The sequence below is a fragment of the Pholis gunnellus genome (assembly GCF_910591455.1).
Source record: "Pholis gunnellus genome assembly, chromosome: 12".
NCBI lineage: Eukaryota > Metazoa > Chordata > Actinopteri > Perciformes > Pholidae > Pholis > Pholis gunnellus.
The window spans coordinates 23,866,068-23,882,561 of record NC_136539.1 but is presented as its reverse complement, the minus strand read 5'-3'; the positions used below and the strand labels follow the sequence as shown (position 1 = coordinate 23,882,561).

At 46.3% G+C, this 16,494-nt stretch overlaps 1 protein-coding gene across 1 annotated transcript in view; it reads right to left on the bottom strand.

Moving 5' to 3' along the window:
- Window positions 1-14,756, bottom strand: part of sema5ba (sema domain, seven thrombospondin repeats (type 1 and type 1-like), transmembrane domain (TM) and short cytoplasmic domain, (semaphorin) 5Ba) — a gene marked incomplete at both ends in the record, with an annotated part of 79,089 nt that extends 64,333 nt beyond the window's left edge. Inside the window, 3 exons of the mRNA XM_079170475.1 lie at window positions 2,177-2,222; window positions 2,560-2,659; window positions 14,579-14,756. Of these exons, the coding sequence (XP_079026601.1) occupies window positions 2,177-2,222; window positions 2,560-2,659; window positions 14,579-14,756 (324 nt within the window). The remainder of the gene's footprint in view (window positions 1-2,176; window positions 2,223-2,559; window positions 2,660-14,578) is intronic.
- Window positions 14,757-16,494: the final 1,738 nt, after the last annotated feature.

Genomic DNA, 16,494 nt, shown 5'->3' with positions numbered 1-16,494 from the left:
GAAAACATTCATCTTCATCATGCAGGACACAGAGAACGGCTTCATAGAGCAACACGACGCCGAGGGAAACACAATGAAAACACCCACATGAGTCAACTTCTCTCCTCCGAAAGCAGACGAGCGCACAAAGAGCGCAGTGACATCATCCGTGACACACGCTGGCCGCTGTGCGCTTCATGTCGTTCCGCTGTGAAAGGAATGACACGAAGTCTTTGTGCTTCAAATAATGTCGCTGATGCTGCAAATGTAATACTGAAGCTACTTTTGGTTACTTCAATAAGATTCACTTGTGTGCTGCACAGCTGTGAATCAGTGTAGCTGTGTTTGGTGTTAGCTGCTGTGTCGTATCGGCCGGAGACAACATGTCACTGGACCTGTGGAGCTCAAAGCGCCGAAGAAAGAGACAAAGAGACGTCTCTCTCCAGAAGTCATGACTCAACATAATCTACTAACTTCGTTGTGAGTAGTTTCATGTTGGAACGACAGCAGTCAACCGCATCACCAGCGTCCGTCTACTCAACCAGCTCACAGGTTCTCAAACATCAGAGCGTCCCTGAACGCAGCACCAGGAGAAGATCTCCAGAAGGCCTCAAGGTTCCGAGTCTGATGATTCGTTCATGTTGGCGTTAACGTTTTGCATCGACGGTGGAAAAAATACACCAGATTTGTAGTTAATGAGCTAAAACATGCAGAAGCACCTCAGTGGTTTACTCAGACCGGAGAGAAAGGAAGCGTTTACAGTGTGTGTGTATGTGGCCACTGCTCAACACACTGAATGAAATAGATTATTATTGTTATCACAGATTTCAAAGAGTTGAAGGAGCTCTGTGTGTTTGTTACAATGTAATATAGCTGCATATATATATTGTAATATGTGTCAATGTTGTGTTGTTGATTATATTAACATTATTTCATAAACATAACTAATGACAGAAACACAACGTTTCATTTATTTTGACTCGCAGCCGGAGAAAACTTTGGCGAATTGAAGATCAGAGATCCTGCAGTGATGAAGCACGTTACATAAAGCTGCTTCTTCCTCACCGTGTGACAGTGATGTACTGGTTTACACACACACACACACACACACACACACACACACACACACACACACACACACACACACACACACACACACACACACACACACACACACACACACACACACACACACACACACACACACACACACACACAGAGAGTCGGGGGATTGTCAGCTGTGATGCCTGATGCAACCGAGCAGCAACCCATGTGCCCCGGAGCGAACACTGCCGGCTACACCAAAGCTGATTTACAGCATCACAAAACACACAAACACACACACACACACACACACACAATACACCCACAGGCAGAGGACACACACATGCAAGTGTCTCTGTGCACACACTCAACCCAATTAAGTCCTCTGCAACATGAGAGCATTACGATATTACGCATGTCGATTCCCACTCGTCCAGATGTGAATACGTGTCGTGTCGTTAACGTTTACAGCTGTTTGGGGATGTTTTTGTTTTCCTTCCACATTTCTAGTTTTACATATATTTGGATTATAGATGAAATAATTCTGACAGAAAGTCAAAGGACAGAGACGTCTCACACATTTCTCACACGTTTCTATCAGAAGTGGACGAAGTCGTCGTGACGTCACTCCTCCGTTTGTGACTTCACTTTAACTCAAATACTGATGATGTCATCATTCTACAGACATTGTGTTTTCACACAGCAGTCACTCTTTAACATCCAGGTCATTCCTGATGACGGACAGCTCGTCCCAAACGTACGGACACCCGGCCGGCCAATGAGAAGCGAGCATTCACCCAGACCAGCGTGCATCTCTACAGCGAACAGAAGCAGGTCTGTGGTCTGACAGCAGTGAAGACGCTTCCAGCAGACTGTGGGAACGCGATGAAAGCAGAAGTCAGCAGAGAGACGGACGGCTCGCCTGCTGCCGCGTCGCCTCATTAACGCTCTTTGTTTTCTCTTGATGAGAGAATCACAGCTGAGATTCATCCAACCGTCTGTGGGTTCATCACACGATGTTCACACCCAACGAGCTCTGTCCTCCTCCACGTCCTACTCATGCAGTCTACAGTCATCATGAAGGACGTTAAATCAAAACAACAGAGGAAGAGGAGGAGGAGGAAGAGGAGGAGGAGCACAGCAGCGTTCGTACCTGGACCAGCGACATGTTGCTGAGGTCCAGTCTGAACAGGAAGTTTCTGGAATGAGAAGAGAGGACAAGGAGACAAGGAGACACGAGAGTTAACAAGGTGACACGACTTCAGCAGAGAAAGGTGTTCAATGATGAAGATGACTTCAAGCACAGCCGAGTACAGACTCACTGTACCGTCCATCATGTGAGCGGTGTTACATGAAGTGTTCGTATCACCGGAGTGTTTCTGACGAGGTCAAACACACACACACACACACACACTCTATCGGGACCTTCTGCTCCAGATCCAGAGCCCGACTCGGTCCAACGAGGCTTCAGAAGCATCGATGTCCGGTAGGAGTGGATGGTGGTTAGGAAAGGCGGAGTGGGTTTAGGTTTCTCACCTGGCGCCCACGATGAGCTCGTTCCTCGTCAGGTCCAGGGTGAGCTGGGAGAAGTCTCTCACGCCGGGGTGGGAGAACGAGGAAATCCACGGACTGAGAGCTGAGAGAGAGAAAGAGAGAGAGAACGTTAAATCACGTCATGAGCATTTACAGACAATAACACAGCAAAGCTGATATATTTAGTGGTTTATGAGCAGCTGCTGGATGAGCTTCATGAGGCTGAAACATTTGATGGTTCCAGTTTCCAGAAGATTTCTAGTTTATTATTGATTACGTTGTCAATTGAATATCCAACCTGATCTCATGTTCTATAATATTATTATACTTTAAGGGTCATTTTACGCCACGTTGTATCGATGGAACGGCCACAAAACGAAACCATACAGTCAGATAGTTTAGGAGAAACATCGTCGATATGATTAAAATAAAACGTACAATAAACAATGTGAAATAAGTACGTAAACCAGTTCCAAACATCTGGCTCTTTGGGACACGAACACCGGTCTCCAGCTGGTGATCCGGTGGAGCCGGCGTGTGAATGCAACCAGATCAAATGTAAATAACGAGGAAATCAGCGTAATTAAAAAACGCTAATATCAACCGTTGCCCGTTTCTACCACGTCTACCGGCACCAAAACAGGAAGTCAGAGGTGAAGCAGTGAAATCCCGCCTCTTCCTTGATTTGATTGGCTGCCTGGTAAGGAGGCGGTTGCATCTCCACCGCTCCGGGCCGGAGAGATATCTGATCTCCGGTCCTGGTCGTCTGCAAACATTGGTGTAATTTCTGCCCCATTGAGTGAGACTGAGCTGGAATATCTTTGACTTGTTGCTCAGACGATAGAGGAAGCTGGAGATTTCTTTAATGGACGTTTTTAACTATTTCTGACGGTTTCCAGACTAAACAGTGAAACTATGTAAATAGTAAAAGTGATACAAAGCTGGTGGTTAAAGCCAAAGTGAGCAGCTGTGATTGTGTTTCCTGCAGAGTCGGATAAAGCAGTCCAGCACCTCATAGCGCGAGGATCCTGATCTGACCCGGCAGCTCTGCGTGGGGCGCCGGGCTCAGACCTCGGAGGATCAAACTGTTTTTTTCACAAATCAAAAACTCCAAAGCAGCGGCAGGGTCCATTAAAAACAATGATTTCACGTCATTGTCGGCCTTGTAGAGCGAATCATCACATTTAAGAAGCTGCAATTTACAGTTTTGCATCATCGAAGACTCAAAACAAACAACTAATGAACAGATTAGTTGTTGATTTATTTCCCACTGAAACAGCTGTTATGATGGGGGGGGGGGGCTCCAACATTTAACCCTTTAAGATGCCTCTAGCACAAAAACACATGACATGTGAACAGATCTGATCAGATATGTTTAAATGTAGCCACATGAAGATGAAGAACGCATTTCAACCTAAATATGATACATGAACACGTGTCTCTTTTAATGAAACATTTCTAGAATGATTGTGCTTTTTATTATTTGATTCATTTAAAGCTGTGAACTGGAGCTTCATCTTTGGTGCATTCTCTGCATGAATTAAGGTTTTTAATGATGAAATACTGAAACAAAAGAAGTGAAAGTGCTGATAAGATAACAACAGGCCAGCTTAGTGTCTCTCATTATGAATCAAAGGTTTAGAGTAATGACTCTAAAGGAACATACACAACACCGTGAAACCAGGAAATGAAGCGCGTGAAACGTGCTCACAGCTGATTAACGTTTAAACCTTAAAGCTTCTTGTTCTTTGAACATTAAAGTGAGAGCCGGAGGCTTCGGCTGTGAAACCATCAAAGTGTTTCAGGAAGTCACAGCGAGAAACAACTCGTCCAGCTTTAGGATTGACGGCCATATGGCTGCAGACACACACACACACACACACACACACACACACACACGCACACACACACACACACACACACACACACGCGCGCTGTGATTAAGGGTGCTGTTGTGTTGACAGTGAAATGAGAATTATCTGTCACAACCTGTTCAGTCCAGATGTTGAACAGGAAGAAGTTTCCACTGAGCGGCTGTCGGGCTGAACTTGACTCGTTTGTCTCTCAAACATTGAGACGGTTGGTTTACAGACCATAATAAGCGTAGATACAGTAGTGGTGGGGATCAGCAGAGGCCTTCAGATACGAGATTATCACCAGACCTAAGGCACAACGCCATGTTTGAGCAATTTAAACATTTAAACAAACTGCAAATGATGCAGTTTGTCAGCATCTGTTTTATCTAATAAACACTTTGTTGTGACCAACTTCCTGCCGATCCGGCTCACTTTACCGTGACATCACCAAAAGAAGTTCAATCTATATTTATATTATGAATACTTTATAAAATATCGATTCTTTGTGTCTTTGTATTGGTGTCATATTACTACTGTATCGATTTCCCCACCTATGAAATACAGACGTCTGATATAATGAGTGTTTTAATCGTGTTGATTAGCTGGATATTAAAGAGATTATTCATACGCACTGAGCGCCTGAAGCCACAAACGATACAAGGTCAAGTCCTCTCTCCTCTAACACAAGAGGACCTGAACAGGCTGCAATGAACCCTCATTATAACGAACACACACACACACACACACACACACGCACACACACACACACACACAGGATTATAGCACTGATAACCTCAGCTCACATCATAAATCATTCTGGAAACATGAAGGCCTTCTCTTACACTCTGCATAAATATTCATACAGCACACATGTGCACGTTTCTCACGTGCACGTCTCCAGGTCGGCCTCTCTTACACGCAGGCCGGAGAGGAACCAGAGAGGAACCGGAGAGGAACCAGAGAGGAACCAGAGAGGAGCCAGAGAGGAACCAGAGAGGAACCAGAGAGGAACCGGAGAGGAACCAGAGAGGAACCAGAGAGGAACCAGAGAGGAACCAGAGAGGAACCAGAGAGGAACCAGAGAGGAACCGGAGAGGAACCAGAGAGGAACCAGAGAGGAACCAGAGAGGAACCAGAGAGGAGCCAGAGAGGAACCAGAGAGGAACCAGAGAGGAGCCAGAGAGGAGCCAGAGAGGAACCAGAGAGGAGCCAGAGAGGAACCAGAGAGGAGCCAGAGAGGAACCAGAGAGGAGCGATCAGCTCATCGCTGTCTGAGGAACTGTGAGACAGAACCCAACAACATGGCCTCTCTGAGTGTGCTCGGTGTAAAAGCTTAATGCTACTCTGCAGCTGCCGGCACAATCTCGTCACATTTACATTTTCTAATTGCAACAAACCAGAATATTTGAGTTATTATGTTAAAGCAGCGCTCTGCTATTTGCAGCCAATCAGAGAGCTCCGTTATAAGCTGGAAGGTTTGTCAGAGATCACCTCTAACATCACAGCAGCCTTTAAAGCGATCTCATCCTGACAGAACGTGATTCATCAGGATCCTAGAGGTGACGAACACGGCAGCTTTGAGATGGAAGCAACATGTGAAACTCCCTCATTTCCACACTTTGCTGTCACATTTGGCTGCGTCACAATTTTTCTTTTGCAATTTTGCACGACTGCTTCACAGGTTCAGGTGTGCAGAGCAGAGAATGCAGCTTTCCTCTTCATCACTTTTCATTCGTGCAAAAGAGTCGAGATGTTTGTATCATCTCTGCCAGGAGATTATGTCTGCAGTCGTGTGTGTGTGTGTGTGTGTGTGTGTGTGTGTGTGTCCACAGTGAATCTCAGTTCAAATATATCTCGGTGCTCATTCATGACCGTAAACCTGAAGCCCTGATGAAGAGGCGTCTGTGACTCAGTGGATCATTTTTTCTTTTTATGGAAAATCAACTTTTCAGAGTGAACACTTGAAAAGTCTTTATTTAAATCATCAGATCCTCAGAGCTGTAACATGCACATCTTAATCTGCAGAGAATAAACACGTTATAACACATGGAACCTAAGCCCCGCCCCCCGACGGTACTCACTAAACATATTCTGGAAAACTTCCAGAAATAGAAAAATCGTATAATTTAGACAGATGACGGACTGTTAAAGTGACTTACACTCCCCATAAAATACGACCATTAAAACGGAGCACACGACATGAACCATAAAATCAGAATGTGCAGAGCAGGAACTGATAACAGGAGGAATTATTCCCACAGAGGCGTTATGCAGCCAACAGTAAAAACACAGGAGCTGTTAGCGATCACTTCAGGGGTTTTAATGCGCAGCATAAATCATTAGAAATCAAAGTATAACGTGCATATAAACATTTGCTCACATCGTGAATATCTCTTGAAACGCGTGTATAAACTCTGCGGTGCTGAATGTGATTCAGGAGCTTGTTTACTGTCGTGGAGGCCTCGCTGACAGTGAGGCCTCTTTCACCGGCTGACATTTATCCTCCTGCTTACAACGCGCTGCTCGCTGCCTCCTCTCATAACTGTCTGGCCGGGTGTTTGGGGCAAAGAAGGGGGCAATAAAGCAGGATGAATATGAACCCTCCCAGCCTCCCTCGTGGCTGACTCGCGGGGCCCCGAGCCGGACTTGATAAACGATTATTGCGTTATTTTTTCCCCTCTGCAATCCTCTGGCAGACGGATTAATGCGTTAGCCCGCGGCTGCCAGACGGAGGAGGACAGCGGCCGAGACGTTTTGTCTCACGCAGACATAAATCAAGACCTTTCTATCTCCTTCCATCTTCTCTTCTTTATTGTCTTAACATTGGGCTTCTTCCCCCGCTCGCTCAGCCAGCATGTGGGCCGAGCGGAGCGGCACCCGACCGGCCTGAGAGTGCATGAAGAGCAGTCAAAGCAACGCATTGCGGAGCTGATTGCACAAAACAAACACGCAGAACGTTTATCGCTTAGAACCCTGATGGAATGTGAGATTCAGAGGCGGCTAGCCGATAAAGATCCAATCTTACTCTCATCTAATCCTCCACGTTTGAGCCGCCGGGCGCCGTTTAAACTTTGTCTCTCTGTGAGCGGCGAGGTCGATGTCATTATCTGAGATGTTTGAGCTGAAAGGTGCACGTTTCTCATCCAGCATAATGGGCATAAAACAGCTGCTGTTGAGAGCAGATGTGCAGCCTTTTGATTTACCAGATAAAGTAGAATGTGACGGTTGAGGTGAAACACATTTGAGCCGTCAGAGCTGTAATAAAGGTGTTTGTTAGTGAGATATCTCAACAACTATTGGATGGATCGTCGTGACATTTCGTGAAGACATTTCAGCTCCCGGAGGAGGAATCTGAGTCACTCAACCGACGTTTGAATGATCTCGTTTTTTGACCGTGCTGCTTGTGTGTTGGCACAAAGCACAAAGTTCACTTTTATTCTTCTGTAAGTTTCTTTCAGCCGGACAGTCGAACGAATGAGATGCAACGAATGAGCAAAGCACAAAGCAGAAGTGAGTGTTTAGTGCAGAGAGAGAGTCTCAGGTCTTCTTATCTTGTGTGAAGCTCGGACAGCTTTCTGTTTGCACAGACTTTAAAAAGTCTCTCTTTACCGAGAGGTGACAACGAAGAGGTTCCTCACATCTTCTGTCGGGTTCTGATCGGTGGCAAGGTCCACAAGAATGATTCAGAGAGCCGGAGTCACGCAGGAATAAAGAACAGGAGAGAGATGGAGGAGTGTTTCCATTAAAGGCACTGAAGTTACATTAGCGTAGTTATTTTACTTAACAAACGTTCTTATTTAAGCAAAACCACGTATAGAAACTGAGTAAACTCATGTTGGACGTTTATTTTGAAGAGACAGCTCGTTGGTCTTTGATGAGTTTGAAGTGACAAACATGTGTCACATATTAGCATCCTACAGTGTATTATATGTTCCGTCATCATCATTATAATCAGTCATCTGGTTGAGTTCCAGCCTGAAGCGCTGCCGTGTTTAATGAGCTGTGAATGACACTTATTGTATAAAGGTATCCGTCGATCATCACCTTCCTTCAGGGGAGGAAACAGGAGCACAACGTCTCGTTAATGGGAAGAAGACAATATTAAAAATGGTTATCTTCAGGGCAAGGTGGAGGATCCAGAAACGCTAACGAACCAGGTCACCCGGAGACCGGCTGCCATCTGGCAGACGATGCTGTCAATTAGCACACACACACTGTATGATTGCACTCCGAATAAATTCAGCCCCACCGACAGCTACATTCTTTCTTTCGGAGAATACTGCTCACATTTTAAATGTGAAAAATAACCAACTGTGGCTAAATGAGGACAGAGGAATGAATCCATTCTGCAATATACACATTTACATACAATACCCATTTACTGTGTGTGCAGATAGAGCTGCAGCAGCGCTGTGAAGGTCCGGTGTTGTTCAGTTGTGAAGGAGCAGTGGCAGATATTCTTCACACCTCAGCCTTATCTGGACAAAATGTTTGGTCTCCTTTCATATCTTCTTCTTCGCCCTTCAGTCTCCTCCCCCGTCCCGTTCTTCACTATCTCCACGATTCCAACTTTCCACTTTCACTGTGGCTGCACTGGCAGAGGGTGATAGGCTGAGAGGGCGCCTCAGTGGAGCACAACTGTCCCTCTATCCCCCTCATCCCTCCATCCTCCTCCCACTTGACTGAACTCAGATAGGGGGGTCGGCGGGGTTGCGGGCTGTGAGAGTAAGCTTGGGAGCAGCCACAGGAGGGATGGAGCCGGGGGCCAGGAGGCTAACAGCCTCTCAGTCAGGAGCCGGTAAAGATGTCGGCCGGCTTCTACACAAGCAGCAGCAGCCAAAGACACCGACAGGCTGTCCAGAGTCCAGCAGTCGTGTTGTGGAACGGACAGAGATGTGAGCGATTCTCTCAGACAGACAGAGCCGCAGACATGCGGTCCTTCAGTGTTGATTGTCCCGCACCAATCACTACTTTCTCTGATTGTGAACTGCTGTTGGTTAGAGTAATAACTTTGTGTTCCCTCACACACAGACGGTTGGGGATGGTGGTGCATCGGGGGGGCAGTGGTCCTCAGAGATGCTGTTCCTGAATAATGATTCTTACGAGTCTTTAACCTTCTTTGTATTCGAGCCTCCACAGATGAAGAGGACGAGCTCTGAGCACGTACAAACTAAATGTTCTGAGAAAAAGCAAGAAGACGAGCGTAACGGGAGAAAAAGGCCGAGCGCCACCGTAACCGCTGCATCCGCCATTTTTCATAGCGTCCTCTCAGGTGCGTGATTTTAATCTGACGACCGGTCGCTAAGTTTTTATAGAAGTTGACGTCCAGAAACGTCAGAAAAAGGGTTGCAGGTTCTGATTTTCTTTACATTGTGAATGAGAAATGATAATTAAATGTATGAGCGTGTGTTTTGGAAGGTGGAACATGACTTTGAACCAGACAGCAACCTCCGGTTCTGCAGAGTGAAGCTCTGGATGTGACAGGTCTCTACGTCACTCCTCCTCAGTCCACATATGTCACTTCCTGTTCACTGGTTGCAAAAAAAAACAAGATGGCGACGGCCGTAATCCAAACTCGCCAAACTCAAGGTTTCAAAACATCGATCCCCAAACCAGTGGCTGACGTCTACTTCTTACATTCAGTCTGTGCTTTAAAGCCTTTGAACACAAGTCGTGATCGGAACAGAAGAGTGTGAGGACGTTTTAAAATCACTTTATTCAACGTGGTGCCGCCGCCTTTAACTGGCGGGATTCAATCCAGGCAACGTTCAAGTCAAATGTTAGGACCGTGATTTCAGTGTGAAAGTAGCTCTGGGGCTTATTCAAACACGGGGACATTTAGAATTACCGACGCATTTACACGACGTCTGAAAGGGAACATCCAAGGGGACGGACTCGGAGAAGCAGAGAGAGCAATTTTCCTGCTGCCTCTCCACTTTCCCCCGTTAAAGCAGCAATAAAACCTTTAAACGTTTTCTATTCTGCGATCGTCTCTGCTATCTCTCTGGGGCCAGCATCAGATATCCTGACATGCCATCAGTGGGTGAGAGGCCGGCCCCGGCGGCATGCTAAACTCCATTCAGCCGCCTGATGGATGGCTGCAAAACAGCTCTGATAGCGCCACTCCAATTAGGACCCCACCACTGTAATCACATAACGAGGAGGGAACCCAAGGAGCGATGGCAAAGTGAGGCGAGACTGCAAAAAATAAAAAATAAGATCAGAAAAAGCACGGCGAATACTTTCTCTTTTTAAGTGAACGTTCGCGTCTTCCAGGGGCATCGCTCTTGTGCTGCTCAAGAGCCCTTGAGACAGAGACACGGCGGCTAAACGACAACACCATTACCCAAACGATGAAAGAGATACGAGGACCCGGGCAAAGTGTGCAGTACATTTATCTGCCCGTTATAGAGCATATAAAAAAAGAGCAGGCTGAGAGAGACGAGGTGACGGAGAGATGAAAAGAGAGAGTGAAGACGAGGAGCGTAAAGAATGAATGAGAGAGGAGAGAGGCTTCGAAAAGAAAATGGAAAAGACAAGAACTGGAGACAGGAAATGAGCGGTTTCTATTCTTCTTTGTCTCTCTTCAGACGACCCAGATGATCGTCCAACACAATCTCACAGCACTTTGGGAAATAGTCACGAAATGCAATATATCTGTGTTTTGTGTACAGGGACACAAAAGGTCCGTTTGGTTTGTGTCGCATGGAACGTTACATACAAAACAACTGAGTCAGGTTTAGTAAAACCATCGTGGTTGAGCTTCAAATGACTTCGTACGGTTGAGTTTCGGCAACAAAACCAACGTTAGGTTTCGTTATTGTTTTCATCCTGACAGACGCAACAAAAGATGGACGTTTCGTGTCCCTGTACACAAAACCATTAGATTACATCTTGGGACTATTTTTTTGGGACCTGCTGCGATACCGGAGCCGCATCACCAGACGACTCCTCTGCTCTGTGAATCCAGAGCCAACGGTCTCATTATCAACTATTACTTTCCTACTCATGCTCCCTCATGAAGCATCTTGTTGCCTTCATGGATATTGCTGCACTGGGTGTGATGTAGGGGCAGAGTTTATCTATCACACACACACACACACACACACACACACTAGATCCAGTTCTCTGGGCCTCATACCATAACGCACAGCCGACGCCATAAATTCTCAAAAACAGACTCATATCTAGATTCCGAACATTCCACTCGCTGCCCTCATGTCGCGCTCTTATCAGACCCACGGTCTCATGCCGGTATCATCCATCTAGACCATGAGCAGTGTGTGTGTGTGTGTGTGTGTGGGGGGGGGGGGGCTGTGGGTGGACGGTTACGTGGTTCCAATGCCGTTATTATTCCCGCTCTGCACCTGTGGCGTGTTCGGCATTAATAAACGCCGGCACGTCATCTGGATCAGCGTTCGTGGAGCGTTCCAGCAGATTGTAAGAATACGACGCTGTGAGGGCCGAAGAGAAGCTGCTGGTCCGAGGCTGCTGGTCCGAGGCTGCTGGTCCGAGGCTGCTGGTCCGAGGCTGCTGGTCCGAGGCTACTGGTTCGATGCTGCTGGTCCGAGGCTGCTGGTCCGAGGCTGCTGGTTCGAGGCTGCTGGTCCGAGGCTGCTGGTTTGATGCTGCTGGTCCGAGGCTGCTGGTTTGATGCTGCTGGTTCGAGGCTGCTGGTCCGAGGCTGCTGGTTCGAGGCTGCTGGTTCGAGGCTGCTGGTCTGAGGCTGCTGGTTCGAGGCTGCTGGTTCGAGGCTGCTGGTCTGAGGCTGCTGGTCTGAGGCTGCTGGTTCGAGGCTGCTGGTCCGAGGCTGCTGGTCTGATGCTGCTGGTTCGAGGCTGCTGGTTCGAGGCTGCTGGTTCGAGGCTGCTGGTCCGAGGCTGCTGGTCTGATGCTGCTGGTTCGAGGCTGCTGGTTCGAGGCTGCTGGTCCGAGGCTGCTGGTCTGAGGCTGGACGCGGTGGATGTGTAGATTTATCACGGCTGTCAGCTACAATATTTACGTCACATCTTGTTTGTAACAGTGTGGGTGAAACGTCTTATGAGACATTTAACTTTTGAACATAAAGCACTTTATTTATACATCTGAACAGACCAGCAGAGATTTGGTTCAGGTTTTATTTCTATGAACCTGCAAAATGTAACTTTCTAACAATTTTCAATATTAATTTAACAGTTTATGTGCTGGACTAATTACACAATTGTATTTATTTTTCTAAATGATTTCAACTCGTTTATCTGGTTTAACTTTTACTGTTAATCTCTTAAACAGTTTGTATCAAAAAGTTAAGATTATAGTGAGTTTCTGCTCATTGTTGATCTGTTTAGGTTCCTGTTCAGTACCTGCTCAGTACTCAGTACTCAGTACTCAGTACTCTGATGTACTCTCCACCGCCCTTGACGGGCAGAAAAATACTCTACTTGCATATTTGATGAAGCTATTTGAAAAAGGAAAATGAAGTGATCAGTACAATGATTCCCCAGACATCCATCATGGTTGACAGACTCTCACAACGCTCCATCATGACTGATGGTTTTCATTTTCAGATTGCACTAAGTTGTTCTAGAACAACGTACATCTTTTTTTTGTCAAAAGCCAGCGAGAGCTTCAGGATGAATCGTCTGCCACAACACCTGAAACAGTTTCAGTGATAGATGTGTCAATTCATTTGACCCAAACTAATGACAAAGCAGAAGCAGAAATGCTCAAAGCTGTGAGGATGGAGACCGGGTTTGAATTCAGGAACAAATAGGAACCAAACACACACAAACACAAACTCGTCACTCCGGCCTCTTTGGTGTTCACGCCGCGGTGAAGTCTTCTCCTCCAGGTGACCGAGGCGGCGCCTCAACAGAACGCTCATCAATCACAGAAGCTAATCTCAGGTTCTCGCTGACACTTTCATTGTGCGGCTGCCTTCACATTAATGCTCTGCTCTACGGCTCCACGCCTTCTCTGAAGGGACGCACGGGGAGGCCTGGTGGGCGACGCTCGTGTTGTTGTTGGTGAACGATATAGAACCAGGCTCTATAGATTAAAAAACCTCCAGCAGAGACGGGACCAAATGGCACAGAGCTCTTTACTTCCATTAGCCAGAGTTCAGACCCACATGGCTGACCCTGGAGCACAGAGGGAGGCTTGGAAAGAGAAAACTAAAAGCCTTGAGGAAATGTCTACAATATGGCTTTTTGGTATATTTCTAATCACAAGAAAACCTTCTGGCCACCTCTTCATTTTGTGTTTCTGTCCCCACCAGCCTCCAATCTCAGTCAGCTCCCGGCAGCAGGAACACAAACAGCCCCATTCAAAAATAAACACAGCAATTTTGTGCGTGTTTACCTTTTCATTGTGCCGTACCTATCTGTGACAAAAAAATAAACCGTCCCGCTCCACCGCACGCCGTGAGGAAGACCTTGTATTCTTGGCCCACGGAGCAGATGAAGGGCCGAGATAGAGAGCGCTATTATTCTACACAATCATTTCTATCTTGTCCTCCTCTTTGCTCGATAGCTGCACAGCGCTGAGCGTTTCATTACAGCGGTATGTTTATGAAAGCGGTTTATTCTGTTGCCGTGAAAAGCAGCATGTATGTGTTTCTGTCCGTCCCCTTTAACCTTTTAACCTCTAAACCTATTTTGAGGCCTCTGCTCGAAAATGTCATACCCATACTTAAAAGGGCTTATCTCTCTAACTACAAGGTCTATTTGAATAATTTCAATGGAATTATAACACTAACACTTGTGATAGTTTGTTAATACGTGCACATATCAGTGTATATGTTACTGGTAAATGCTGAATGAATATAACACACAGCTCACATTAAAAATGTTCAGGTTCGCCTGAAAAAAAAAGCACTTTGATTGATTTGAAATGAAGCAGACGAAGGCCTAAACTCTCCCAGATCATATCACAACATGTCAGCAGTCCTTTTAAAAAAGAATTGGCTTTGATAAAGTGAAGCAGGCCAGAGATATCCATGTTTTTGTACAGGTCAGCCGAGGTCAGCCGACGTCAATTCTGATTTTGGAAGCAGCAATTTCAGCCGTTTTATTGTAATTTTATATACTATATAACTATATATAGTATATATATACGTAGAACAGTGTATACGAACTATATATACGTAGAACAGTGTTATCGTCGTTAAACAGCTGGTGACCTCTGACCTTGGATGGAAACCTTTGGGTGTTCCTTCTTGGTGCACTCCGGTTGGGTCAGCGGGTCAAACAGCACCGGGGTCGTCGGGACGGCGGCGTCCTGCGTGGCGACGGCCGGGACGAGGAGGAGGAGGAGGAAGAGGCCGGCCACAGACGAGGGGGTGGAGTCCTGCGAGGACGCCGTCATGGTGATGACCTCTCCTCTAGCTGCCTCTGGGATGCAGCTGCAGGAGAAAAGAGACGACCAACATTTGTTACACCTCTCTCTCTCTGAGTCACTTCAAAATCATTTCTGCTCTCCAACTTTCTATTCCCGTGGGCTCCGTGCAGCACAGAGGAGCAGGAAGAGAATATAAAAAAAAGAAATAATGCACAAGGTGCAACATTTGGGTATGAATCCGTGGGATGAAGGCGAGGATGTTAGGTAACTAGAGGGCGGCTGCATGAGAAGATGAGTAAGATAAAGAGAGAGAGACAAGAACAAACGCTTCAGCAAAGAAAATACCTAACCTCCGACCTCGAAGATAATCATTTCAGATGTGCAATTAAACTTTAAGGGTTCGTTTACTGGCTGATTAAAATCTGAACGCAGTTCGATGAGGCGGAAGCTTCCACGAGTCGATGAAGCAGAAATGTGGCTCTTATAGGAAATAATGTTTGCAGAAGCTTCCTGTGCACACAAAGGCGTTTCTTACTGCACGCGTGCGACGCTTATCAACACATGAATGATACGCAGTCATCCTCTGACCTCCGTGTGCTTATCTAAGCCCAGCCAGCGGTGAACGTAATCTCCTCCACTCATAACATACGAGTCCACAGTGCCGAGCTGAAACCTTCAGTTCATCATCCGTTAGCTTAGCGAGGTGCGATATCATTTAAGCAGATTACAAAACAACAGAGCGTCAACTTTCCTGCAGAACTTTGTCCGGGAGCTTTTCACACGTCTCTGTGGAGTTTTTCATCGCTGATCGATCAATGACAGACTATTAGCTCGGTTGAGTTGCAAATCAACCATCTTGCCCCAAAATCAATTACCCCTCTCTCACTACAGCTGCTAACCAATTAGGCAAATGCACAGAGTGGCCCTGTGGAGTCCGAGCCGCTGCCAACAAAACACACTGAAACAGGTGGAACAACTATTCCACCAAGTCATTCAGGTTTTAGGGATCGATGGTAACAAACAATGCAGCTGAAATACGATCCAGAAAGTCCAGTTTTCAGTACCGAATGCATCAGTTTCAGGTCTCTGAGGCTTCTCGTTGTGTCCTATTTAACCACATACAGGCTCATTAGAAATGTTCCAGCACAGATTTTTATTTATTCTCTCTCTAGTATCTCTTTCATATTCAGACGATCATTCACCGAAACCCCGAACAACAGAAAACCTGACTGTCCGGAGCACACGCTCCACTCCAGATGTTCTACATCAACCTCCACCTCTAACTCAACACACCCGGTTGAGCTAGTCGAGCAGAAGAGAATTCAAACTCTGCAGCTGATTCCTGATCTCGTCTCTTATTTGTCTTCCAGCCCAACGACCAGGTGATCGGCCTTCTTGCTGCTTGTCTGAGACCTGAATGAACCCTTTACTGAGGCGTGAGGCCGCGCACAGCTTTAAGTGACTCTTTCTCTTTATATTCTGCTGAATCAGTGTATTATTGACAAATGAAGGCACATTATCGTGTAGATACAAAGAGAACAGTATAATATAACCAGAGAGGGCAGCATAGATAATGTGGACTCTACACTTATTAAACCTGACGGCAGACACATGAAACATAAGGATGACGTATTTTAAAGATGAAATCAAGGACATTACGCTCACGAGGTGTGAGTTTTCTTCTTTATTCCCATCATCCACAGGAGAGCAGACAGCTGCTTCATTCACATGAAATCACTGAAATCCTGAAAGTCACAGACTGACT